The sequence below is a fragment of the Rhinolophus hipposideros genome, assembly GCF_964194185.1.
Source record: "Rhinolophus hipposideros genome assembly, chromosome: 15".
NCBI classification, from domain to species: Eukaryota; Metazoa; Chordata; class Mammalia; order Chiroptera; family Rhinolophidae; genus Rhinolophus; species Rhinolophus hipposideros.
This window is the reverse complement of record NC_138061.1, coordinates 26,287,551-26,311,099: the sequence shown is the minus strand read 5'-3', so window position 1 is coordinate 26,311,099 and position 23,549 is coordinate 26,287,551. Positions and strand designations below refer to the sequence as shown.

At 51.1% G+C, this 23,549-nt stretch overlaps 1 protein-coding gene across 1 annotated transcript in view; it reads right to left on the bottom strand.

The window, feature by feature from the left end:
• The window catches only part of RRP12 (ribosomal RNA processing 12 homolog), a 30,725-nt gene extending 11,326 nt beyond the window's left edge, over positions 1–19,399 (bottom strand). The window contains exons 1-25 of the mRNA XM_081074497.1: positions 19,183–19,399; positions 18,434–18,663; positions 16,839–16,922; positions 15,627–15,703; positions 14,997–15,102; positions 14,670–14,786; positions 13,406–13,544; positions 13,172–13,299; positions 12,124–12,222; positions 11,384–11,475; positions 9,723–9,834; positions 9,393–9,490; positions 8,036–8,150; positions 6,881–7,023; positions 6,524–6,645; positions 5,515–5,579; positions 5,264–5,426; positions 4,698–4,852; positions 4,365–4,432; positions 3,701–3,794; positions 2,557–2,715; positions 2,356–2,436; positions 2,022–2,127; positions 1,701–1,808; positions 1,081–1,238 (exon numbers count right to left, since the gene is read on the bottom strand). Of these exons, the coding sequence (XP_080930623.1) occupies positions 1,081–1,238; positions 1,701–1,808; positions 2,022–2,127; positions 2,356–2,436; positions 2,557–2,715; positions 3,701–3,794; positions 4,365–4,432; positions 4,698–4,852; positions 5,264–5,426; positions 5,515–5,579; positions 6,524–6,645; positions 6,881–7,023; positions 8,036–8,150; positions 9,393–9,490; positions 9,723–9,834; positions 11,384–11,475; positions 12,124–12,222; positions 13,172–13,299; positions 13,406–13,544; positions 14,670–14,786; positions 14,997–15,102; positions 15,627–15,703; positions 16,839–16,922; positions 18,434–18,663; positions 19,183–19,321 (2,958 nt within the window). The 5' untranslated portion in view covers positions 19,322–19,399. The remainder of the gene's footprint in view (positions 1–1,080; positions 1,239–1,700; positions 1,809–2,021; positions 2,128–2,355; positions 2,437–2,556; positions 2,716–3,700; positions 3,795–4,364; positions 4,433–4,697; positions 4,853–5,263; positions 5,427–5,514; positions 5,580–6,523; positions 6,646–6,880; positions 7,024–8,035; positions 8,151–9,392; positions 9,491–9,722; positions 9,835–11,383; positions 11,476–12,123; positions 12,223–13,171; positions 13,300–13,405; positions 13,545–14,669; positions 14,787–14,996; positions 15,103–15,626; positions 15,704–16,838; positions 16,923–18,433; positions 18,664–19,182) is intronic.
• Between the last annotated feature and the right edge of the window lie 4,150 nt (positions 19,400–23,549).

The following is a 23,549-nucleotide window of genomic DNA, read 5'->3' as shown; positions in this document are numbered from 1 at the left end:
CCCAATTTACAGATGAAAAAACTGAGGCACAGAGTTAAGTGGCTGCTAAATGGCCACAAGGCAGAAGTTAGCCCAGATCTAATTCCAAGGCTCACACTTTGCCTCCAACACCACCAGGTTTCTCTTTGTTCCATATGTCTCTTCTATCACCCTGCATTAATCTCTGGCTGAACTGCTCTGAAGCCTTTGTGCAGCCTGGTTTGAGAAACGTGTGGGTGGCAGATATCTGCAGTATCTCATCACCCAAATGGGCTGGGGTGAAGGACTTTTGTCAATTCTAATAATTTCAGAACGGATCTCCACTCTGGCTGTTCTCGCACCTGTGGTCTCTAGTTAGGCTGCAGGCTTTGGAATTGGAGGACAGGGACAGGCTATCTGACTCTCATCTGCTCCTCCTTGTCTTGACCTAAGGACAGACTCAAAAGTGATAGGCAAGAGAGACCTGGTGGTCTGATGAGACTGAATCCAGCAGGAAGTGGGAAACTGAGGCAGTGGGTGAGGTGGACAGAGGGTTTGAAAGACAGTCCCAGCTTGCTGCATACCTCATGCCTGGCTGAAGCGGGCCAGGGACCCAATACCAGAGGGCTCTTTGGGCCCTTCTGCAGCCTAGCAGAGGCTTCCAGAGAAGCCTTCTCAAACCCAGAAGGTCAAAATGCAAGAGGGCAGAAATGTGAGATGAGGGCCCTGCCAGAGAGAGCCCAGAGTTAGTCCTGAGCTTTGGGTTCTGTTTCTAGGGCTCCTCTCACTAGCACTGTGACCTGGGGAAACCTGTGGCCTCAGTTTTCCTATCTGTAAAATGAGGGGTGGCCCTGCCCATTGGCCTCTGCCCTACAGAGCCTTTGCTTCTGTGGAGGGGCCACGGGGGTGACAAGAGGCAGCCTGGCCACTGTGCCCTTCCCTTGTCTCTACCATGTGGGCGTTCCCTACACGTCCCTTCCAGGGCTCCTGCATGACCTTCTGTTGCACAAGATAGTGTGTAGTTAAAAACATTTGAAATTTGCTGGCCTCGAGACTCACTGTTTCCAGGACAGCACCTCAGAGGCCACGGTGCCACCCACCGGAGGGAAGGTGGGCACTTACCACCAGCTGCACATGCTTGGCCAGGCGTGCCACGTCCATGACAAGCACCGCCACCTTGATGAAGCCCAGCGCTGACTTGACCACATCCCGTGTGCGGGAGGCCAGAAGCAGGCACACGTTTTCCAGCAGCTGCTCTATGGTGCTTGTCCCCATCAGACCTGTGGTGGCCAGAGAGCCACTGTCAGAGACACCCAGAACCCCATCCACAGCCAACACCTTGCCAGGTCACAAGAGTAGGAGCTAATATTTGGGGACTTCCATGTGTCTGGCACGGGTCCAGTCACTTTCATGGAATATCTCCTCTGGTCCTTCAACCACCCTAGGAGGAGGTGCTATTTTTTGCCCCCATTTTTAGAGGTAAGAGAGTCGAGACGTGTAAACTTGCTGGTAAGAGGCAGAACCAGGACGAATATCGGGCACGGGACCTCCCTCCTCCGGTCCACTCTGAGAATGGGATGCGAGATAGCTGCCGGGAAATGGGAGGGCCTAGCTGGGCAGCGAAGAAGATGGGAAGCAGCTGGGCTTGGCTCCAGCTTTTCTTCCTTCCTGTCTAGTAGCCACCCTTCTGGGCATTCTCCTACCCCGAGGGCTTCCCAGGCCTTCAAGGAAGTCAGCTTTACCTTTAAACTCGAAAAGGAGGTGGGTCAGGGCCAGGATGCTGCAGCTGATCATGGTGACGGCGCCCACAAGGCCAGGGTAGATCAGGATGAGGTAGCGCTGCAGGGCCTCTGGGGGCAGGAGGGGAGACAAGCTGCACCAGAGCAGAGCCCAGCCCACACATCTCGGGCCGGGCCGGGGGATTCCAGCCAGACAGGAGCAGGCTGCCAGGTCCAGAGCCAGACAGCGCTCTCTACCTTTTCTCTTTGACCAGTGGATTCAAGGTACTCCCCGCAGGCCTCAAAGCAGAACATCCACCCCCACCTGCATGACCCAAGCCTCACCTTCCTGGCTTGGGCCAAACCGAAGGAAAGCATGGCCCATCTCCACCAGCAGGGCGAAAGCATTCTTCCGAGCACCCACCGACACCTCCTTGGTACACAGGATCACCTGCCCAGATAGAGCCATGAGCACGTCCTTCCCCAGCTGGCCACCCTGGGGTTGGTGGCCGAGGCAGAAGGTGTAGGTAGGAGCACTCCTGCTCCCGGGCGTGAATCAAGCCCATCCCCACATCCAGCAGTGCCCTCCCCTGATCCTGACAGGCCTTTAGGAGCCACACTCCAAGGAACTCCCCAACACACACACACGCACGCACACACACGTGCCTGCACCCCTCACCTCTGGGACGAGGGCAGTGATAAACTCCTCATGCTCGGCTGTGAGCTTCTTCACAATATGTATGAGGCACTTCAAACGGGGCTGCAGGGCAGAAGGGACAACGATGGGGACCCCTCAAAGCCACCCCAGTCCCTGAAGGCCCCTGAGCGTCTCCACGTGGTCCTTTCCTGGAGTCATTTACTTGCCCTGTGGAATCCTTACCCTCTTGGCAGGTGAGGAAGTGGTCCGCAGCGAGTCCAGCAGGGTCTTCTTCAGGTCACCCAAGTGGCTCTGCACGAAGCGGGCCCCGGGGCCCCGGGGACTGGCACACACCTCCTCCAGCACGCGGTAAGCCTTCTTCTGTACCCCATGGGCCTTGCTCTGAGACGGCACATGGGGAACAGGGATGGGTGAAGAAGGCGAACTGGGAGTTCACCACCCATCTAATGACAGTCCCAGAGCAGTCACCATTAACGGGCCAGCACTGGAGGGGATTCAGAGAAGCTGGCCCCATCTCCTAGTGCTCATGAGGTCTGATGAGAGAGCTGGCAGAGTCTGCAGGCCAGAGGCTAATTCTGTCAGGCAGGGGTGCTGCGGGGAGACGCCAACCCAGAGCTCCGGTCCATTCCACTGGCTCACTTTTAAGTAACGCTCGTGTCAGTGAACTCACAGTGCCTGGAATGTGCCAAGGCTGTGTGCACGCTCACCTTTCTACTGGAGCACTCTGCTTTCTCTCCTTTTTTGCCTAATTCCTTGTGCTCCCTGCCACTTCCCCTGGACACGTCTCCTGCAGTGAGGTCGCTCTGCCCTGGATTTCCGGGTTGCCTGCATGTCCTACCCGAGCACTTCTCACACAGTTGGGTAACTGCTTATTAAACTGTTGCAGTGGTGACAACTTTGCTGACCTGAGTTGGCCTGATGGCCAGACACAGCACGTCAGGCAGAAGACCTCGCATGTGCAAAGGCACTAAAGGCGCCCATTATATCTGTAACTCTTAAAACAACTTAATGAGGCCAGAGTGGTGGTGGAGGGATGAGGGGGGGGAAAGGGGTGATGAGAGAGACTGGAATGAAGATGAGTCCAGGTTAAAACAGCCCAGTGAACAAACCAGGCAAAGGAGTATGGCTTCGGTTCTACAAGAGGCTTCTCAGCAGGTAAGGCCTGAACACGGCTATGCATTTTAGTCACCTATATGGCAGATGGGCTAAACAGGGTACAAAGGGCAGCCACACCAGGAGAAAGCAGATGAAGCTCTAATCTTGGGCAGCAGCAAGGGCTAAAGACAAGGAGGCAGGGCCCACCTTTCCAAGGAGTCCCCTTCTCCCACAAGTGAGGTTGTGTGGGGATGCCAGCCCTGGGGCTCACCTCTAGGTAGGGCCGGATGGTGGAGTACAGCTTGCTGATGGCAGCTTCATCAGCATGAGGAGCCAAGGCCACGACCAGGTCCAGGACAGATAATCTGCTCAGCAGGACAGGAGACCAAGGAGCTTAGCAAGGGCTAGAGAAGGGCACAGACTACCAGTGTTCTTATGTCTACCAGGTAGGGGGAAGGTGAGAGGCAGGTGGGAGAAGTGAGGGTGAGAAGGACAAGGACCTTGAAGGGGCCATGAATGATGATCACAGCTTGTACCAAATCAAGAACTCATCAGGTACCAGGCACCATTGCAGGTGCTTTACCAGTGTTAACCCCTTCACTCCCCACAGCAACCCTGCTGCGGTACTGTTAGCATGTCCCTTGTACAGATGATGACGCAGAGGCACAGAGTGGGTAAGTAACTTGTCCAAAGTCACACAGCCTGCAAGTGGTAGAGCTGGGATTAGAACCCAGGCACTGAGTCTCCAGGGTCCTCATCCTTCCCTAGGAGACTATTATGACTCTCCAGGAAGGAGGAGTCAGCCAGGCCTCACAGAGACGTGAGGACATTCAATACCTTATCTTTCCTAAACTATTCCAGAGATAATCCACAGGCTTCTGCTAGGCACTCCCTCTAGAACCCTGGGCTGCCTCAGCTCAAGTGGTACATTTTACCTGGTGAAGTCCGAGCTAGCAGGGTCGAGCACCTTCTCACTGGCTTTTTCCAGGAAACCATTCACCAACTGGCAGCCCCAAAGGGATGAGAGGAGGGAGTTATTGTTGAGAGAAAACAGAGCAACGGCAGGTCACAGAACTGCGCCCTCTTCTCCCCACGGCCACTCTCCCCACCATTGTTTAGAAGACTCAAGCTCAGTCCAGCCGCCACCGCTGGCTATCTGGTCACCTGCTCTCCAGGTGGCAGAGGCCAAGTGAGGCCTGGTGGGTAAGGTCTCAGCATTTCCAATACACCCAACCCTACACGCGCCACTTCCCCGTCGACCAGCTCACCTGAGGCTCAGTAATGGTGAGGTAAGTTTTGATGGTTTCCAGCACGGCCCGGCGAGGGGCTGGGGTGTCCCCAGCTGCAACAGGCTGCCCATACAGGTTGAAAAGGATCGGCAGGAAGTTCTTGGCAAAGCGGCTCACTTCAGCACGGTCGGCCTCTGGTGGGAGGATCAAAGTTTACATAAAAGGGGTAGGAGTTGAACCTGCTGGGCTGCAGCCCAGAGGCATCCTTTTGGGGGACCCATGACAGGACCATGGATGTGTGGCTTCTCTGGGATAGGAGAGGATGAGGCTAGAGCACAGAGAACTAGGTGCCACCGAGGTCTGTACTCCTCCACAGCTCCGGTCAACACCAATTAGGTAACTCCTCACAGCTGTCAGCACAGTGGGAGCAGAGAGAGACAAGGGGCCGTTTTCGGCATCCCTGCATCCCCAGCAGAAGCCCAGGTCCTTGCAAAGGATAACCATGGCTCAGCAATAAGCCATAACAGGCCAGGAGATGTGGTCAGGGGACCCATGCCATTGCAGCCATCCTCCCACCAGCTCCTGACCCCAGAGCCCACACGTACCTGCTTCACAGCCCTTGGTGATGAGGGTGCGCAGAGCCTGGCACACAGTGACCGTCAGGTCTGGGCGCTCACTGATGGCTGTGCCCAGCGTCCGTGCCAGCCCTTTGAAGGAGGCGGCCACGTCTGTTGGCCTTGTGCAGAACCCAGGCAGGAGGGTCCAGATCTGGGGAGGGAGAGGACAGTAAAGGAGAGTGACACCCAGCAAACTGCACCCCTACACCGTCCAACCCACATCCCAAGTGACCCCTTACCTGCCACTGCAGCGTGTCATAGATCTTGGACTCCACTGTGCTGCCCACCTGGGCCAGGTCCATTGCTGGAGTGTGACACAAGGACACAGTATGACCCTGAGCACCCTCCTGGCCACCACGACACATTTTCACCAAAATCAAAAGCCCAGATGAGAACATGGGTGATTTCTCCCCCACAATAGATTGAAACTTCCTTCTGAAAACCTAAAAAAACCTCTATAAAACAGAAAGGGGATGTCTCCCCATAATCTCACTCCCCAGGGAATGGCCACTGTCTCTTTTGACTTTCTTATATTTCTTTAAACACACATACACTTTTAAAAATATAAACAGGACTGTACCATACATACGTTGTTCTGAAACCTTGTTTTTACTTGACAATTAAGTTGGCAACATTTATTGAACAACTTCTACATGCCAGGCTGCATGATGGGCACTTACGTGATTCTTTCACTTAACCTTCATGATGTCACAATTATTGTCCTCATTTTAAAGATGAGGAGCAGACCCAGAAGTTGAATAAACTTGCCCAAAGTCACCAAACTGTGGCATGGTAGAGCTGAGATTTGAATCTAATCTGTTCACCTCCCCATCTACTAAACACCCCCACATAAGGTCTCTTTCTTTCTTTACAAGGACCACATTATGTCCCACCGTGGGCTTTTCCATAACTAACTTCGCCAAAGCCCTGTTGAGGGACACGTAGGTAGTTTCAGAGTTTTTGGTGGGAACATCTCTGCAAACACATAAACTGCTGTCTACTTGTCCATTTTGTTAGTGGAAGAGGAGGCCAGTGTCTGCCGCCACAGGGCAGGGTCCTGAACAGGGGAGGCCACGCCATGCCTTAGAGCAGAGGGGAGGGACAGCCCCCCTGAGTTAGGCACAAGCACTAGCTGGCCACCTGTTTAGCAGAGGGAGGTTGCCGAACATCCTACGGCTGGAGTGCAGGACCGGGAGCTCTTCCCGACCCCTTTCAGCTAAGCCTCCAAGACTGTGGGGGGCCCCGTACCTTTGCTCTTCAGGGTAGTAGCCAGGGGCAAGAAGTAGGCAGTGAAGAAACCGAGTCGTGTTTCCCGGACGTGGTCCCGGATGACGGGCAGCAGCCAGCTCCGTGGGAAATCCAGAGTCTCTCTGGGTGGAGGCAGGGAAGGCTCAGTGAGGAAGAGGTGACAGTCTGGTGGGCAGCATACCCAGCAGCAAGTCTCGTGCTGAGCCAAGGAGCCACGCCAGCCTGCGCTGGTCTCTCCTGCTGACTCCTACACAGCACACAGGGAGTTCACCCAAAGGAGTGGACACCCTTCTGGGGGACAGAAAGCCATCTGACCTTCCTGGGGCTCATACGGAAGCCCACCAGGATCACACTTACTCAGAGCCATCAATCTCCAGAGGCACAGCCTGTAAAACCACCTCCGGTCCCATGCTGGCCACTGCAGCCCCCACTGCCCGGTCCAGAGCTGCTGTGTAGGGGAAGTGGGGGGAGAGGCGCAGGTCACACAGGGATTGGAGGCACTGAAGCAAAGAGACAAGAGACTGTACATCAAGACATGCTTGCAGAGCAGGCACCCCTGGCTGAGTCTGAGCCAAAGTCTGCAAGAGAATGAGGTCCGGCACGTGGGCCCAGGTTAAGCGCAGGGTCAGAGGTCACAAAGCAATAACCAAATGCAACCCACTGATGTCTGAGCCCTCCCCAACGCCCCAAGATTAAAACAAATTCTGTACTAGTTAATAACATGCAAAAATCAGGAGATTTTACACACAAATGTAGATTTCCAGTTTATCTTGAAAAATGGGAAAGTCTGGCAAAGGCAGACCTGCGTGTGACAACCGGCAAATTAGCAGGCCCTGAGGACCAGCTGCCCCTCCAGACAGAGCTGCACGCTCTGGTTCACCAGAGCCTAGAGTCCCCCTGCGAGGCTCACTCCTCATGGGCCTCTCCTAGGAAGGCAAGCCTGACAACCTCATCTCTTAGGGCCCAAGCCAGGCGTCCTGAGAAAGCCGGCCCCCCAAGGCTGGCTCCTTTCTTCCAACCAGCAATGTGGGAAGGGTCAGTGAAGACGATTCCACAAGGCGGGAGGAGGGAGGCCCGGAGCTGCTCCACCTGCTGATGAGACGTCTGGGGCCTGGCCCAGAGCTGGGGAGGATCCCTGATCCTTGGGTGATTTACTCTGGGCCAGTCACTTCCCTGCAACCTAAGGCTGCTTAACACATTACACCCACTCACAGAAAATCCAGAAACTTAAAAAGTAAAAGATAAGGGCCAGGGATGAGAGAGAATCACATTGGTTCCCTATTCAAGGCCATCAAGTCCAGCCAACACTAGTGAGCATGTTGTAGGGAGGGGAGCTGCTGCCCGTCTTCTTGTTCCTCCCACACTGGCCCAGTCACCTTCCTGGGGACACAGTACTGGGCAACTGCTGTGGGCACTAAGTGTTGGGTTAAAGTGCAGAGATAACAGAGACCCCTTCCAGGATCCCCCAGTCCAAAAGCCAGCTGCCCTAGTCCCAACAGCCCCTCAACGCACCTTCTTCATCACAGGATGGGCCTGCCTCCCACCCGCCTCAAAGAAGACACACAGCAGCTGCAACACGGAGCTCCAAGCCGCATGGAATTTGTATGTCAGGCCCTCTTCCACAGCCCTGCCAAGGAAGCAAGTAGTCAGGGCCATGGTCACGACCCCTGGGCCACAGCCAGGAAGGCAATGGCTGCCACCAGGAGCCATGGACCATCAGCTGGCCAGTAAGGGCAGGGCCAAGGGGGAGAACTAGCATTTATGAAATGCCCACACTGCCCGTGCTGAGTTTAATTTACATAATCCTCGCACTTAAAGAGAAACCTGTGAGGTAGGTTATTTGTTCATATTTAGATGAAGAAACTGAAGCTCAGAGAGATGAAATAACCTGCCAGGGTCACTGTACTAGTGGCCAAACTGGGCCTCCAAAGCCCATGCTTTGTCATTGTCTCATGCTTTCTTGGCCTGACCCGAGGTGGGATGGTGGGATAAGAAGTAGTGGTCTGGAGAGAATGGGGAAGCTGCACTGGGAAGGGCTGGTCCTGCCACTGGCCTCTTCAGGCATGTGCACACCTTGGTGGGCTCCATCTCCCAGTCTAGCCCTCTGGGGGTTTTAGGCAAGAATGGCCAACAGGGGTCAGTGTGGGGCAACAGATGAGTTATGGGTGGGGACAGTTCTACTCCTGTTTCCCTAAAACTTCATCCCACATGTAGCCACAGGAAATGGGCCTATTCCTCACAAGGAACAGTACGCAAAGCACCACCACTTGGAGCTGAGCAGAGACCCAGAGGAGACACCAAGGATCCTAGCCCCTTTTCCGGGACCACTCAGTGTGCTTGGTGCTGAGGCTCCTCATGGCCCGCTGGGAGGGTCAGGGTGGGCTGTGGCTGTGGCTGTGAATTGCTCCTCCAGGAGGTATGCAGAGCAGGTGGGCACTGAGGTCAGGTTGCCACTTATTAGCTGAGTGACCTCAGCTTGCCTATCTGTAAAATGGGGACAGTACCTATTTCCTAGACCCACAGGGACTACTAGTAGTTTCTATTTATTGAGTGCTTAACTACAATTCAGGTACTGTTCTGAGTACTTTATACATATTACCTCATTTAATCCTCACCTCTGTTAGTCCCCTTTGACTGATGAAGACCCTGAGGTATCGAGAGGTGGAGGAACTTGTCCCAGGTGACTGGCCCCAGAGTTCACGCTCATGAGCACCAGACTATGGCACCTGGGACGTACTCAACTTGGCAGCAGCTACTCTGGCATTGTGCATGTGGCCCAGAGTAAGTGACACATGGAGTGCTTGTCATTATAAGGAACTTTCTACAGGGTACACCCTATTCCTTCCTATCACAGATAACATGGTCTCACCTGAACATCTTGGCAACATACTGGCCAGGGCCTGAGGCTGAGGAGGTCACGGAGCCAATGCCAGCCATGTGGGGAGCGACACACTCCTTCAGGATCTCCTGCAAAAAGAGGTCGCAGCTGTCTGGGCCCAAGACAGCCCCCCAGTGCCACTCAGCCCTTCCAGGTTTCTGCTTCCTGAAGCTTCTAGGAAGCCTATCCCAACCCCAAAACTGCCTCTCCAGGATGCAACTGGAGGTCTGGGGCGAGCTCTAGGAGAGACTGGGCAGCTGGCAGAACCTCTTGTGCTCTCTGCTACCCAACTAAAGCTGGGGCGAGTGGGGGGTACAGTACCTGGAGACTCTGGGTAGCAGCTGTCACCACGTGTGAGTGGGGGGAGAGGAGGCAGGTCATCGCAGTTCCAAAGAAGCGAGGGAGGTGGCCCAGTCCCAGGTCCCGCTGTAGCCTATCAAGAGAAAAGACAGAATTCTATGGGGCCTGGCCCTGGGCCTTTAGGACCTGGGTGGCCCAGGTCCAACAACAGTCACTGATCTGCAGGGCTCTAATGGGACCTTCTGGTGGACAATTATTTAAAGTGCTGTCATTCAAGTAATAGCTACACGTGGTAGAAAATTCAAATAGGTCTTCAGGGTACAAAATGAAGAGCATGCCTTCCTTATCACATCATTCTCCCAGACTGACCCTCGAATGCACTTCCCCAGGGAAAATGAAGGTTAAGTTTCTCAAGTACTCCACTAGATGTTCTTATGTATATACAAACATAAAAAATAACAAGTTACTAACATTTATGTAACACTTATACACATGCCAAGCACTGATGTAACAACACATTAATTCATTTAAACCTTGCAAAAACTGAGATTAAGTCCTATTACAATTCCCATTTTATAGATGAGACAACTGAGGCAAAGAAAAGTCAAGTAAGTTGCCCAAGGCCACCTGGCTAGAGGAGGGAGGGGTCAGGGTTCCCACCCTGGTTGGATCCAGAATATGCATGTAATTATACCATCTGCTGTGCTGCACCTTGCTTTTCCTCAGCATATCGTGGAGGTCTTTCCACATCAACACGCACCCATCTACTTCAATTGTTTCTAACAGCTGCGTGGTATTTCACTGTATTTAACCAGTCCCCTCCTGAGCCACATTTAGGATGTCTCTAGGTTTTTTTGCCATTATTTATGGTGCTACAACCAGCATCCTGGCGCAACTGTGGGAGTTCTCCTGCAGGATAAATCCTGAGAAGCAGAGAACGAGGCTTTTCCCCTTTTCAGGCCCCTCCAGGTGAAAGGCGGTTCGGTGCCGGAAGAAGGACATGGACCTGGCCGACCTGGGCTGCAGACCTGGCTACAGACCCGGCTGTGCTCCTCGGCAACCGCGTGACCACCTGACTCACAGTGCTTCCGTTTCTGGTTTAGGAAACGGGCTAAGCCCTTCCCATGAGGTGGTGGTGAGCAGTGTGGAGAAACATGAATGCACGGCAGCCAGCACGGCGCCTGGGGGAGCCTCAGAGGCCCTCCCTCCAGGTCAAAGGCAAGTCACCAACTGACACGCTTATGTTCTTCTTAGCCCGAGTTGGGAAAAGCGGAATCATCGAGAGGCAACTATGAAGTGGCCAAGTTCAACTGTGAGTGTTATGACAGAGACACAAAGCAGAAGAAACTGGACTTGGAGGACGAAGAGGAGGCGGGGACAGTTAACCCAGGTGGGGCGTGGGGCAGAGATGCAGAGAGCAGATAATATCCTCTCAGAAGGAAACCAACTGCACAGGGTGACAGCCGGCGCTGACAAGATCAGTATGGCACTAGGACCCCACCCTGAGGGCAGTGCTCTCAGCCAGTGGGTCAGCACTCTGGCAGGAAAGGCGTCAGCCTTGGCTAACACCGGCTGTGCTACCCAGCCCTGTGCCTCATAAAACAAGAGGTGGTCCTCCGTACCCTCAACGCGGACCTGCTGCCAACCCCAGGAAGCTGGCCCCCTCCCCCGCTTCACCCTACCTGACCAGGTTGATATGGGCTTTCTCCATGACCTTAAGCCAGGCCAGCAGGGGTTGTAAGTCATTCTCACTGGGAACGTAGTCATACAAGGCCTAGAGGCAAGACAGAATAAGCAGGTGACTGAGCGAGTGTGTTGGGCAGCAGCCCAATGACAATGACCCCCCCCCGTCCCCAGGCACCCCAGTGACAGGCCTACGCGTGGGGCCCTGGATCTCACAGCCCCCTTGGCCTTCCCACCTCCTGCCTTTCCCTGCTCCGTGAAGACTTTCCAGTTTTGCTTCTATGGGAGAAAAGTCTGTAGGAGCAGTTGAGTATAACTGCTGGGTTGGGTCACACAACCCATTGTGATTTTGACAAAAGGCACAGAGCCCTTTCCCAGAAAAATGCATGTGAGCACATGCGCACATTTTGCAAACAATTTGGGGGCACATCCACACCCTTCCTCAAATTCATCCACAGATCCTTAAGGTTGAGAATCCCTGCTCAAAGGTACTTGTTAATACCACGAGATCACGCTGAAATTGTTTATGAAGCTAACTGCGACTAAGTCAGGAGTCAGGACCCCAGGTCCCGGGGATGCTGATGTGGCTTTGGTGGCCCGTCTCCTAGCTGCCTGTCTACTGGTCTCCAGCACTGCGGCAGCGCAGCCCAGACCATTCAACCTCACTCTGCAGATAAGTAACAGGACCACCCCATCCCGACACAGCCTTGCCCTCCCTCCGTCCACTACCCAGCCTCACCGTGATGATTTGAGCATTGAGCTCTGCTGGCAGGGTACCCGGGCCCGGCTTCGCATGGAACAGGCTGTGAAAGGCCTGCATGGCACAGGCCGTCACCAGCTGCAGAGGACACACAGGCTTAGTGGGGACTGCAAAGCCCACAGTTGCCCTGGGGTCCTCAACCTCCCACTCCAGCCAGTGGGCTGGGGGGAGACCTGGGACCCCCGAAACTCAAACATGCTCCCCACACCTGGACACTCAGGACTGTCACTTGAGCAAGTTTCGGCAGCCACCAAAAAGATTTAAGTGATTTAAACAAAAACAATAGAGAAACATAAACAAGATGTTTTTAACATAATAGACTAAGAAAGCAAGCTCCAAACGATTTGTCTACTATAATTATAGTTGTATTTTCACATTTTTATGTATGTTTATCCAAAGAGAAGATTCTGAAAGGATACACAACAAGTTGTTCTAAAAGGTTGTTTTCTTTTAAACAATGATCATGTTATTTACATAATTATTTAAAAATATGTATGTGAACAAACACTATAAGAGAATTCAAGAAAATTAACAAAGTTAATGCTAGGATGACAGAAATGTTGGGGATGGTTTTGATATATCTTTAAAGGCACTACACTGATTTGTAATAAAGAGAGAGGGAGAGAGAGAGAGAGACAGAGAGAGAGAGAGACAGAGACAGAGACAGAGACAGAGACAGAGGAAGAAAGAGAGGGAGAGAGACGGACGATTGCTGGAGGAGCGCTCAGGCAGGGAGAGCGCCGTTGCTGAACCCCCCCCCCCCCACAGCTCTACCCTCACCCTGATCTCTGAGCCCATCTCCCAACTGGACCGGGACCCTGAAGACGGCCCGGCCTGTTGGACACCGGAGATGAGATGGCACCCTTGTTGTAGCTAAGAGCAGGTTCGGGGCAGGGAGACCCCAGATCCTGCTTTTGGCTTGACCAGGGAGTTCCCGAAATTCTAGCACCATGGGCCTGGGGTCTGCAGCTGTGTCCCCACCCCCCTCAGAATGCCCCTGCCTGTTGGCTCCCCAGCCTGAGCTCACCACATGGCTCAAGGTCATGACCCTGAGGAGAGTCTCACTGCAGCTTTTCACCATGCCTTCCGGGAAGCAGGGCAGCAGGTCCTTCAGCAGCGTCAGCATGTGCAGCGTGGTGGTGGCCTCCTTGGAGCCTGGCAGACAAAGGGGAGCTGAGACTCCAGCCACTCTCTGCAGGGGGCCCTGTCCTCCCCCGCTGGTCCCCACCCTCACCCACTCAGCCCTCGGCCTGGCTCCCACCTCCACACTTCTCAATCTCCTGGATGCAGAATTTGGCAGTGGAAATGGCAGCAGGGTGATGGGCAGCGGCCTTCTCACCAAACATGAATTCACTGCCCTTGAGGACCGAGCATACTCCATGCTGGGCAGCCTTCCGGATCTGAGGGGCAAGGAAAGGGGATCAGGGCTGAGTCAGGGCTGCAGACCAACCAGCAGCTTGGGGGGTCGGCACAATGGCCCACCAACAATCGGCGTTTGCACTCCTCCGGCATGGCTGATGCTACGCCTAGAGCTTCGCATATAGACACCCGAGCTGTTGGGGGAGACAGACCTCAGCTCCAATCCCCACTCCCCTCTTAACTCATCAAACGGCCCCAAGCAGCCAAGCAACTTAATCTCTGAGCTTCCGTGTCCGCATGTTTACAACAGGGATGCCTGCACTCCTTCAATTGTCAGCAACACCGAGTGTCCACCAAGCCCTCACTGTTCTTAGTGCTGGCAGTGTGACAGTGAACTGAGCAAACAACTCATGTTCTGCTTGGGAGGCAGAAAGCAAACAACTGTACACCGGAAGGTAAAAGGACCCTGCAGGCAATAAAGCAGGGGCTGCGACTTTTTTACGGTGGTCAGAAAAGTGACCTTTCAGCAGAGACCCGAGGAAAGTGAGGAAAGATGACGTGGATACCCAAGGAAAGAGGCACCAGCCCCCTGGGATACAAGTGCTCAGCAGAGTGATTACTAAGACTGTTACTATCACACGCTCCCTGCCCTGCATTTCAGGAGGAAATAGTGGCCACCTACCATATCCTACCAAGCACCGGCCATAAGCAGCAGCTGCACGAGGCCTGGGAGAACACTGGAGTCTCAGCACACCCTCACAGCAAGGTTCGTATTATCACCCCTATTTTAGAGCTGGAAACCGAGGCTCAGAGATTAAGTAACGTGCCCAAGGTCACCTTAGCTGCCAAGCACAAATGGGGAGCCCACTGTCCAATTCAGGTCTGTGAGACTCCAAGGCTCCGCCTCCTGAGCACCCCTTCTGCTGCTGTAACTAACGTGTCACTGCCCAATGAGGCAGCAGACTCATAAGGGCCTGCAGTGAACATCCCCCCTTAGGAGGAGGAGCTGCCCCCCCCTCGTGTTCTGGACCTGAGCAGATGGGGCCTCAGAGGCAGGAAGTAGAACCTCGGGCCCAGAGCCTAGGACTGCAGGCAAGCTCCCCGATCCCACTCAGGTGGACCAGCCCAGCCCCGCCTCCCACACTCGGGGGGCCCTGCAGCCTTACCTTGGGCTTGGTGTGCACGGTGAAGCTCAGCAGCCCATGGTACACCTGCAGGGTCACGGGGTAGCCCCAGGCCTCCAGGTCCTGCTTCCGCAGAAGGATGGCCAGGCACGAGAGGACCTTGAAGAGGAGAGGCAGAGTCTCTCAGCTCTACCCGCGTCAGCCAGGAGGGAGAAAAGCCTCACTGACACCCCCCCCCAGAAAATCCCAATGGGATCAACCTGAGGGTCCAAGGAGTGCCCACACCTCCCCTAGGGAGCAGCCAAACTTTAGCCTACTCAGATGGGCCCTGGACAACAGTAGAGGAGAAATTGAGACCCAACCACTAACCCATCGGAGCGCAGAGGTGGAGCCACTGCTGGCCTGGGCTGACATGATTTCCATGAAGGCTTTGGAGGTATCGGAGAACTTCTTAATGAGCACAGGGCTGGGTACTCTGCGGGGAGAGAACAGAGAAAGTCAGAACCCCAGAGAGGCCTCTCAAAGTATCTGGTATAGCCTTAGCCCTGGGCGGAAAGAGGAAGCTGGACAGAGGGAGGCAGCACTGGACCAGTCACAGCCAATGAGCACCAGCCAGAACACTCGGTTCAGTGAGCTCTCCATGGCACCTGAGCTCCTCTTCCCTCCCCTTCTCCACTATCTATTCTCTGTGCTACCCACGAGATGCGTCCTTATAAACTGAGCCCAACGCCCGCCCCACCTTTCCCCAGATACCCTGGCACCAACACTCCACCCCCTGCCTCCTGCCCAACTGCACCAGGGCTTCCCCCTCTCCAGGCACCAGCACCCACACTATCTGCAACATCCCAAGCCATGCCCAAGCCTGGTGCTGTACGATGCCAGCTGATACTCCAGCCTCTTTTCGTTCTTTTTAACAATTCCCTGATCCTATCCCTCCCATCCACACTCCCTTCTCCTCTGCACAGTGAGCCTTGGGGTCAGACAGGAGCCAGGACTCACCGCTTCAGGACAAGGTTCAGCAGGTAAGCGACAGCGGCCAGAGACTCCGGGGATTCCACCGCTTCCATCGTCGTCATCTGAAAGCCAGATCACCGGGTGTAAACAGGAAATGTGTCATGTTGAGCAAATGGGATGCTGTGGGTACCACGTGCCCAGCAGTACAGTTATGATCAAGAACTTTCGCAGAAGGATGGCAGAGGCTCAAATCACAGCTTTGCCACTGTGTGACTTTGGGCTAGCAACATAACGTTTCTGTGATTCAATTTCCTCATTGTAAAACAGGGACAGCAGTCCCTACCTATAAGTTGTTGTGAAGATTCACTGAATTAATATGTGATACAATTAAAATATTGCCTGGCACATGATGAAAACCCTGTATTCCTATCTATTTTATTTATCTATTTATCTATTTTATTTCACTATTCTAGAGCAGATTGGCAAGGTTTATCTGTGAAGGGCCAGATAATAAATATTTTAGGCTTTGCAGGCCACATGTGGTCTCTGTTGCAGATTCTTCTTTCCATGTTTTAACAATCCTTAAAAAATGGAAAAACCACTCTTAGCTCTCAGGCTTACAAAAAGAGGCCATGGGTCAGATTATGCCTTTGGGCTTAGTTTGCCAGTCACACGCTATAGTAGTGATTCCCAAACTATTAATCCCTTTAAAATTACTGAGGATTCCCCAAGGAGATTTTGTTTACATAGGTTATACCTACTAATATTTACCATATTAAAAATTAAAATGGAGAAAAAATTAAAACACAAGAATATGCAAGCACAATTCCATCAACTGTCAAAATGTCATCAGAAATCAAATAACTTCTGGAAAATTCTGTGATACACTCATGAGAGAGTGAGACTGAAAGAGGTAAATGATGTTTGAATGTTACTAAGGAAATAATTTTGACCTATTCAACCCCCCCCAAAGGGTCTTGGGGACCCCTCACACCACATTTAAAAAAACATTTTTCTAGAGGATATTCAGCTTCGTAGATCACAGAGGAAAAAAACACAACAGAGTAGAGAATTTTTGTTTTACACAAATAACGCAGCAAATACCACCAGGCTTACCAAGCCACTGGAGAACGACTGAAGCCCTTTTGCCTGCTCAAGGTTGTCCTTCTCTCCCCACATGCCAGGGGCACCTCTCTTTTCTCTACAGCTTGAATAACCTGCTGTTCTGAGCACCCATCCCAAATCACAACCACTCACCAGGGCTGCAAAGTACTCAGTCTCCGTCTCCTTCCCTCCCTGGGAGCGAATCACCTCGGTGACAGCAGCCAGAACAGCACAGATCTACACAAGAGGGAGAAGGCCCCTATGACATCTCTTGTTAGTCCTAACCCCACCCCAACCTGGCCTCTCTTCCTTGCTCCTTCACAAATGACTCTCCTGGCAGCCCAGAGATAGACAAGATGAGCAGCATTCAGAGCCAGGTGTACACACCACAGGGCCCAGCACACAGGAAGCTCAGAACCCGTTTGCCAGAATTCCACCTCTAGGACGCTATGCTATCCCTTATAGAAATACATGCAAAAATGTGCAAGCATTTATGTACAAGTGTGTTCATCGCAGCAACAAATTGGAACAACCATGCCAACAACAGGGGGTTAAATATCATAGAATAAATGATACATTCATATACTATGTAACTATTGAAAATAAGGAACAACTATGGATGTTAACATATTGTTCAGTGAGGAAAAAAGTTGCAGAACACTGTATATAAAATATAATCACGTTTTAGTAAACCAAAACAAAATGTAGATAAAAAATATATCAAAAAATCTAGAGTAGTAATGTTGACAAGAGGCTATTGAGCACTGGAAATGTGGCTAGTGTGACTGAGGAACTTAATCTTTAATTTAAAAATTTTTAATTAATTGCATTTAAAAACAAATACTTGATCCAGTTATTGGAAAACAGAGTTAGAACAACTTGGGTATACAAATCTACTTGTGCAACTGTAAGTTTTATGAACTCTAAATACAAATCAAATATTTTCAATTAAGATTTAGCATCCAAATGGAGATGTTAAGGGTAAAATGCACACTAGATTTTGAAGACTCAGTATGATAAAAATATTGTAGAACATCTCATTTTTTTCAGATTGATCATATGTTGAAATGATAATTTTGGGATATATTGAGTTAAATAAAATATATTATTAAGATTAATTTCACCTACTTTCTACTTTTTTTAACATGGCCACTAGAAGATTTAAAATTATATACATGGCTTGCATTACATTTCTGTGGACAGAGCTGGTCTAGATAGACACACAAAGGACCCATTAACTGTGGCTACCATGAAGGAGTTAAGTTGGGAGAACAATTTTCACAATTTTTTCCTACTTTGGTACCATTTATAATTTTGACATTTTTCATTTAAATAATGGAATAATATAAATATACATAATTGAAAAATATAAACTAAACTTAGTTGTTAGATAGAACATTTTCTAACCCCTGTTACTCAGCATTAATTTGCTCCATAAGTGTTTCTTAAAAATATTCTATGTACAATGTTCTGTGCTAGGTACAGTTGAAGAGAGAAATGTTTGGAAAATATTTTTACTCCGAGGGGCTTTACGCTTGAGCAGGGAAGATGTTGTCAGAAAAGGAGAAAAGGGAATCTGCCCTAGGAGAGGTAATAAGATAAGTAGGGGGCACAGAGGGTGAGAGAGGTGATGCGTCCTCCAGAAATAAATACCAGCTGCTGTCACGGACAGCAGTCGGCCCACGCTGGAATAAGCACGAGTCTGGCCCCTCTTCACTATCCCACGCCCTCCTGAGCCTCCCCACTACCTCTTTGTGGGCAGCAGAGTTGGATTCCCAGAAGCGCTGCACTTTGCTGAAGGTGACATTAGTGCAGTCGGAGAGGCCGCTCAGGAAGGTGGCCGAGGACTTCTCCGTGAGAGCTGTCTCCTCTTCTTCTTCCATGGCCGTCTCAGGAGCTTCACTTTTGCCCAGGCGCAGGGACCCTGACTGCAGCTCATTATGCAACTTCACAGCATCAACTGTCAGGTCGCTCTTGCCTGAAAACCGGAGGCACAAGGTAAGACCACCCCCTCCTTCTACCTGAACCTCCTTGGCCGAGAGAAAAAGAACCATCCCCACGAAACGTGCCGGCAGAGTCCAGGCCCCAACCCGAGAGGCTGACTTCTGAACACGGTCTTCCCCATCGGCTTACTGTACGCCTAGAAGTTAGAGGGAACCCTCCAGGTAAAATTTTCTGCTTCCCTGCCCTGGTGGCATAAGTGCCGGTGGGAGTCGGCTGAGGGCTGCATTCAGGGAACATGGGAAATAAATGAAGATGAAGACGTTTTGACAAGAGCCACCAGGTTAATTATAGCCATTAGTCCCAACTCTGATACCCGTGGTACCCGAGACAAATCACTTCCGTGCCGTGGACTCAGTTTCCGCATCTGTTAAATGGGGAGGGGCCTCCACGGTAGGCAACAGACCCGACACTCCAAGAGATGAAAGCTCCAGTGCCCGGGCCTGAGGGGCCCAGAACCCCACCGCCGACCTCGCCCGGGTCTCCATCCTACTACCGGAGGGCCGGCTGAAGAAGCGGCTGCGGGCGGCCTGGCGGTGGCGACAAACGGCGGGGTTGCTGTCGCTGCTATGGCCTTTCTTCCAGCGTTTCAACTTAGCGGAGACACCGGAGGGCAACTTCCCGGAGCGACCCATGTCTATCAACTAAGCTTGTGAGACTGGCTCCCAGGGAGGCAGAAACACGCGCAGAACCCACGTGGGTCCGCAAGTTCCGTCATTTCCTCTTCCTCTGGCGCCACTTCCGGACTCTCGTCCGTTACCGCGGCAAAACAGCCGACTTCCGGATTTACATTTCCTCCAGGTTCCAGATCCTGAGGAGCTGGGAGGAGATTCGTTGCTAGGGAGGACGTTGTGTTGCTAGGGAGTCCCTGGGGCTCCTACTCCAGGTCCACGGTTCTTGGCCACAGGAGGGCGCCTTGTAAAACTGGAATTCCTTTGCAGGTTCCAAACACAAACAAACGTACGTTTATATTATTTTTGACAATCTCTTTTCAGAGGTTAAGTGTAGGAACAAATTTATATGAAAGAGTCGAAATCTGGCCAGACCTGAAAGAATGAAAATCAGTTAGGCCTGAAAAAAGAACACAGCAGCGGGTATGCTCTAAACCCACCTAGCTGTTTTCATTTATTACTGGGGATGCCCGATTTCGAAGCTCTCCTTGCCTCAGGACAGCACTCAATCCCCTCTTGTTAATCTCCTCTTCTAACGCCACTTCAGAACTAGCAACCAATCCCCTCCACCCCGCCCCCACATCCTTTAGACAGAACGCAAACCTTACAAAAGACGTTTACCTCCCCTCTCTGGGGAGGAAGTCCCTTCTTCACTTCAAATGAATAAGTCTGATTTTGTCAGGCTAAGGTTTGATCTTGGTGGTTTGGGATGTGTAGGCTTTAAACATTCATTTTTACCGTGTTTTTCATAGCTCTCGTAGATAAGACACTTTGATAAGTCAGTTTCTAAATGAACAAAAAATCGACAAAGTTTCACTTGATACCGTGTGAATTTTTCTCCTTGCTATGATCTAAATATTTGTGTCCACCCAAAATTCATGTGTTGAAATCCTAGCACCCACAGATGATGGTATTAAGAGGTGTGGTCTTTGGGAGGTGTTTAACTCATGAGTAGAATGGTGACTTATAAAAGCAAGCCCAGATAGGTCTCTAGCCCCTTCTGCCATGTAGAAGACACAGTGAGAAGGCACCGACCATGAACCAAGAAGCAGGCCCTTACCCAATCATGCTGGTATCCTGACCTCAGACTTCCAGTCTCCAGAACTGTGATAGATAAATTTCTGTTGTTTATAAGCTACAAAAGTGACAAAACTGGGGTGGCCAGTTAGCTCAGTTGGTTAGAGCGTGGTGCTAATAACGCCAAGGTTGCCAGTTCAATCCTCACATAGGCTACTGTGAGCTGTGCCTTCCTTATAAAAAAAATAGAGAGAGAGAGACAAAACTGAAGTGTCCTTCTTCAGGCACATCCTGAGAAGCCAGGGTTCTTTGGAAAAGACAGTAATGCTGGGAAAAATACAAGGCAGCAGGAAAAAGGAAGATGAAATATGAGATGGATTGAGGCCATCAAAGAAGACATGGGCAGGAGTCTACAGGAGCTGAGCAGAGCTGCTGAGGACAGGCTGTTATGGACGTCACTCATTCATCACCGCAAGGGATGGTGGGCTGCGCCCCCTGCAACTGGCAACCGCAACTGGACCTGGAGCTGAGCTGCACCCTCCACAACTAAGACTGAAAGGACAACAACTTGACTTGGTAAAAAATCCTGGAAGTACACACTGTTCCCCAATCAAGTCCTGTTTCCCTTCCCCAATAAAATCTTAAAAAAAAAAAAAAGACTAGAGATATTAAGTGTTGGTGAGGATGTGGAGCAACTGGCTGCATGTGCTGCTGGTGGGAGTACAAGCTGATACAACCACTTTGAAAAACTGTGTGGTGGTCTCTACTACAGCTGAATACATTGATTATACCTCACAATCCAACAATTCATTCCTGGGTATATACTCAATAGACACGTACACTTATATGCATCAAAGACATATACAAGATAATGTTCATAATAACTAAATAGTGGGAATGCCCCAATGTCCATCAATAGTACAACGGATAAATAGTGTCAGATGGATACGATGGAATATTATAGTATTCGGCTGCACACAGCAATGAGAGTGAGCAAATGACCGCTACCTAATACCACAGCAGGCATGAGCTAAGTTGCGTGAAAGACTCCAGACACAAAAAAGTACATCTTGCCTGATTCCACTTAGGTGAAGTTCAAAAGCTGGCTTTCCTAATACAATATTAGAAGTCAGGATAGCACTTTTGTGGTGCTAATACTGAGAGTAGGCACAAGAGGGGTGGCAATCTTCTAATTTTTTATCAGAAGGGAATTTACGTGGATGTATTCAATCATTCACTGAGCGGTGAGCTTATAATTTGTGTCCTTTTCTGCGTATATATATTACACTTCATTGGTTTACTAAAACTAAAAAGTGGTCCTCGCACAGAGCAGAGAGAGCATACAGACCGTTGATGTGAAAAAGCCTCACTGCGGAGAAGACAAAGCCCAGTGCTGACTCGGGCTCCAGCCACAGAAGTTAACACAACCACCCTCCAATCCTGGGACACAGGCTGAGACCTGGGCGACAAGGCTGAAAAAGGGGAACTGGTGACCTGGAGAGGAAGAGGAAGCCGGTTTTGGAAACTGTTGTAATCAAACTGGTGTTCTCACCCAGACATCTAGCTGTGGGGACAGTTGCTACCTAAGAGAAGGCAGAGAAAAATGTTGAGCTAGAGTCTGTACTTTTTTGCTACATGACACTGAGCAAGGATTTAACCTCTCTGAGTCTCCGTTTCCTAGTCTGAAAAGTGGTAATAATACTGAGCCCAATGGGCAATTCTGAGGATTCATTAGGAAAGTGCCTGTGTGTCAAAATGTGCACAACTCCCCAATTGCGAAGTGGTACCCGGAGAAGGATGCGGTGGCGCACCTTTGCCACCAGAGGGAGCTCTGAAAACAGTTTTAGGCTAAAACCATACAGAGACGCAGCAATGCCTGCTGAGCAGGCTGGAATTTTTGCAAATCAGATGGGAAAATGAAGAGGTCCAGGGTAGCGGGAGCCTTCTCATCCTTTTCCTAGGCCTTAGACACTTCCAAATGAATCTGTATCGTAACTGCATAGAGCCCCTGGATAAACCCCCAGGTTGGAATGGGCATTGGAGGGGCCATGGGCCACCTGCTGGCCTTCCTCCTGAAGCACCTGTTCAGAGCCTCCTCCAGGAGGCATGTGGTGCCAGAACAGAGGACAAGAGCACCCAGATGCCCGGAGCACACACTCTCCCAACCCTGCACCCAGGGTTCACCTTTTTGGTGAAGAACCAACCTCCCCTCCCCACCTCAAATTCCAGCCACGTCTTCTACCCAGAAGCAGTAGTCATCTCCATGATTAGCCAAACTACACATACCACATATTTGGCCCTGTATAATGTGCACTTTTTTGCCCAAATTTGTGAGGGAAAAATAAGGGTGAGCATTATATATGGGTGGTACTAATTTCATATCTATATAGGTGTTTTTAATTCTTTTTTGTATGCTGTGTGACCCGGAGCAAGTCACCTTCTTCTCTAAGCCTCAGTTTTCCTCATCTATAAAATGGAGATAGGAATGCCTACCCAAGGGTTTAAGAGAACTGAATAAGATAGTATGCTTAGCACACTGCCTGCTCACATAGTGAACAGGCAATAAATGTGAGCTAATATTATTATCTAAAAAACTCTTCTTGAGTTCCAAAACACCATCCCACCTATTATCTAAGTAAGGAGGACAAAGCAGGTGTCTCATTTTACAGATGAGGAAACATAGTTTCCAGGGGTTCAGTGATACCCCCAAAGTAACACATTTGGTCAATAGGCAGAAGCCAGGATATCCAACTCTCAGCCCAGGAGCCCCTTCTGTAGCCGCTGCTCTGTAACTTTCTGTGAGGCTCACGTGGAGGGAATACTGTATCCAAAGTGCAGAGCCCAACGGGAGCAGAAAGGCCATTTTTAGGTCAGCAGGGCTATGATCTGTTATGACACTGGGTAGGAGGAAACGGAAGTTGAAGCCTGGTCTCTTGCCCCAGACAAAAAGGAAGCACATGGTTTGGGTGCTTAACTTAGGGCCCAGGCTCGGGGGAAGGGAGAAGGACTTTATCAACCTTGGCAGGCCATCGTGACCACCGCGGCAATGTAGAAGCATGGCTTCAAGGAGGGATGAAACACATGCTCCAGCCCTCTCCGATCACCATCTGAAGGTAAACAAAGCTAGAACTGGTGCTGCTGGAAAAGAAAGAAGAGAGCTTGGCCGCAGGCTTGT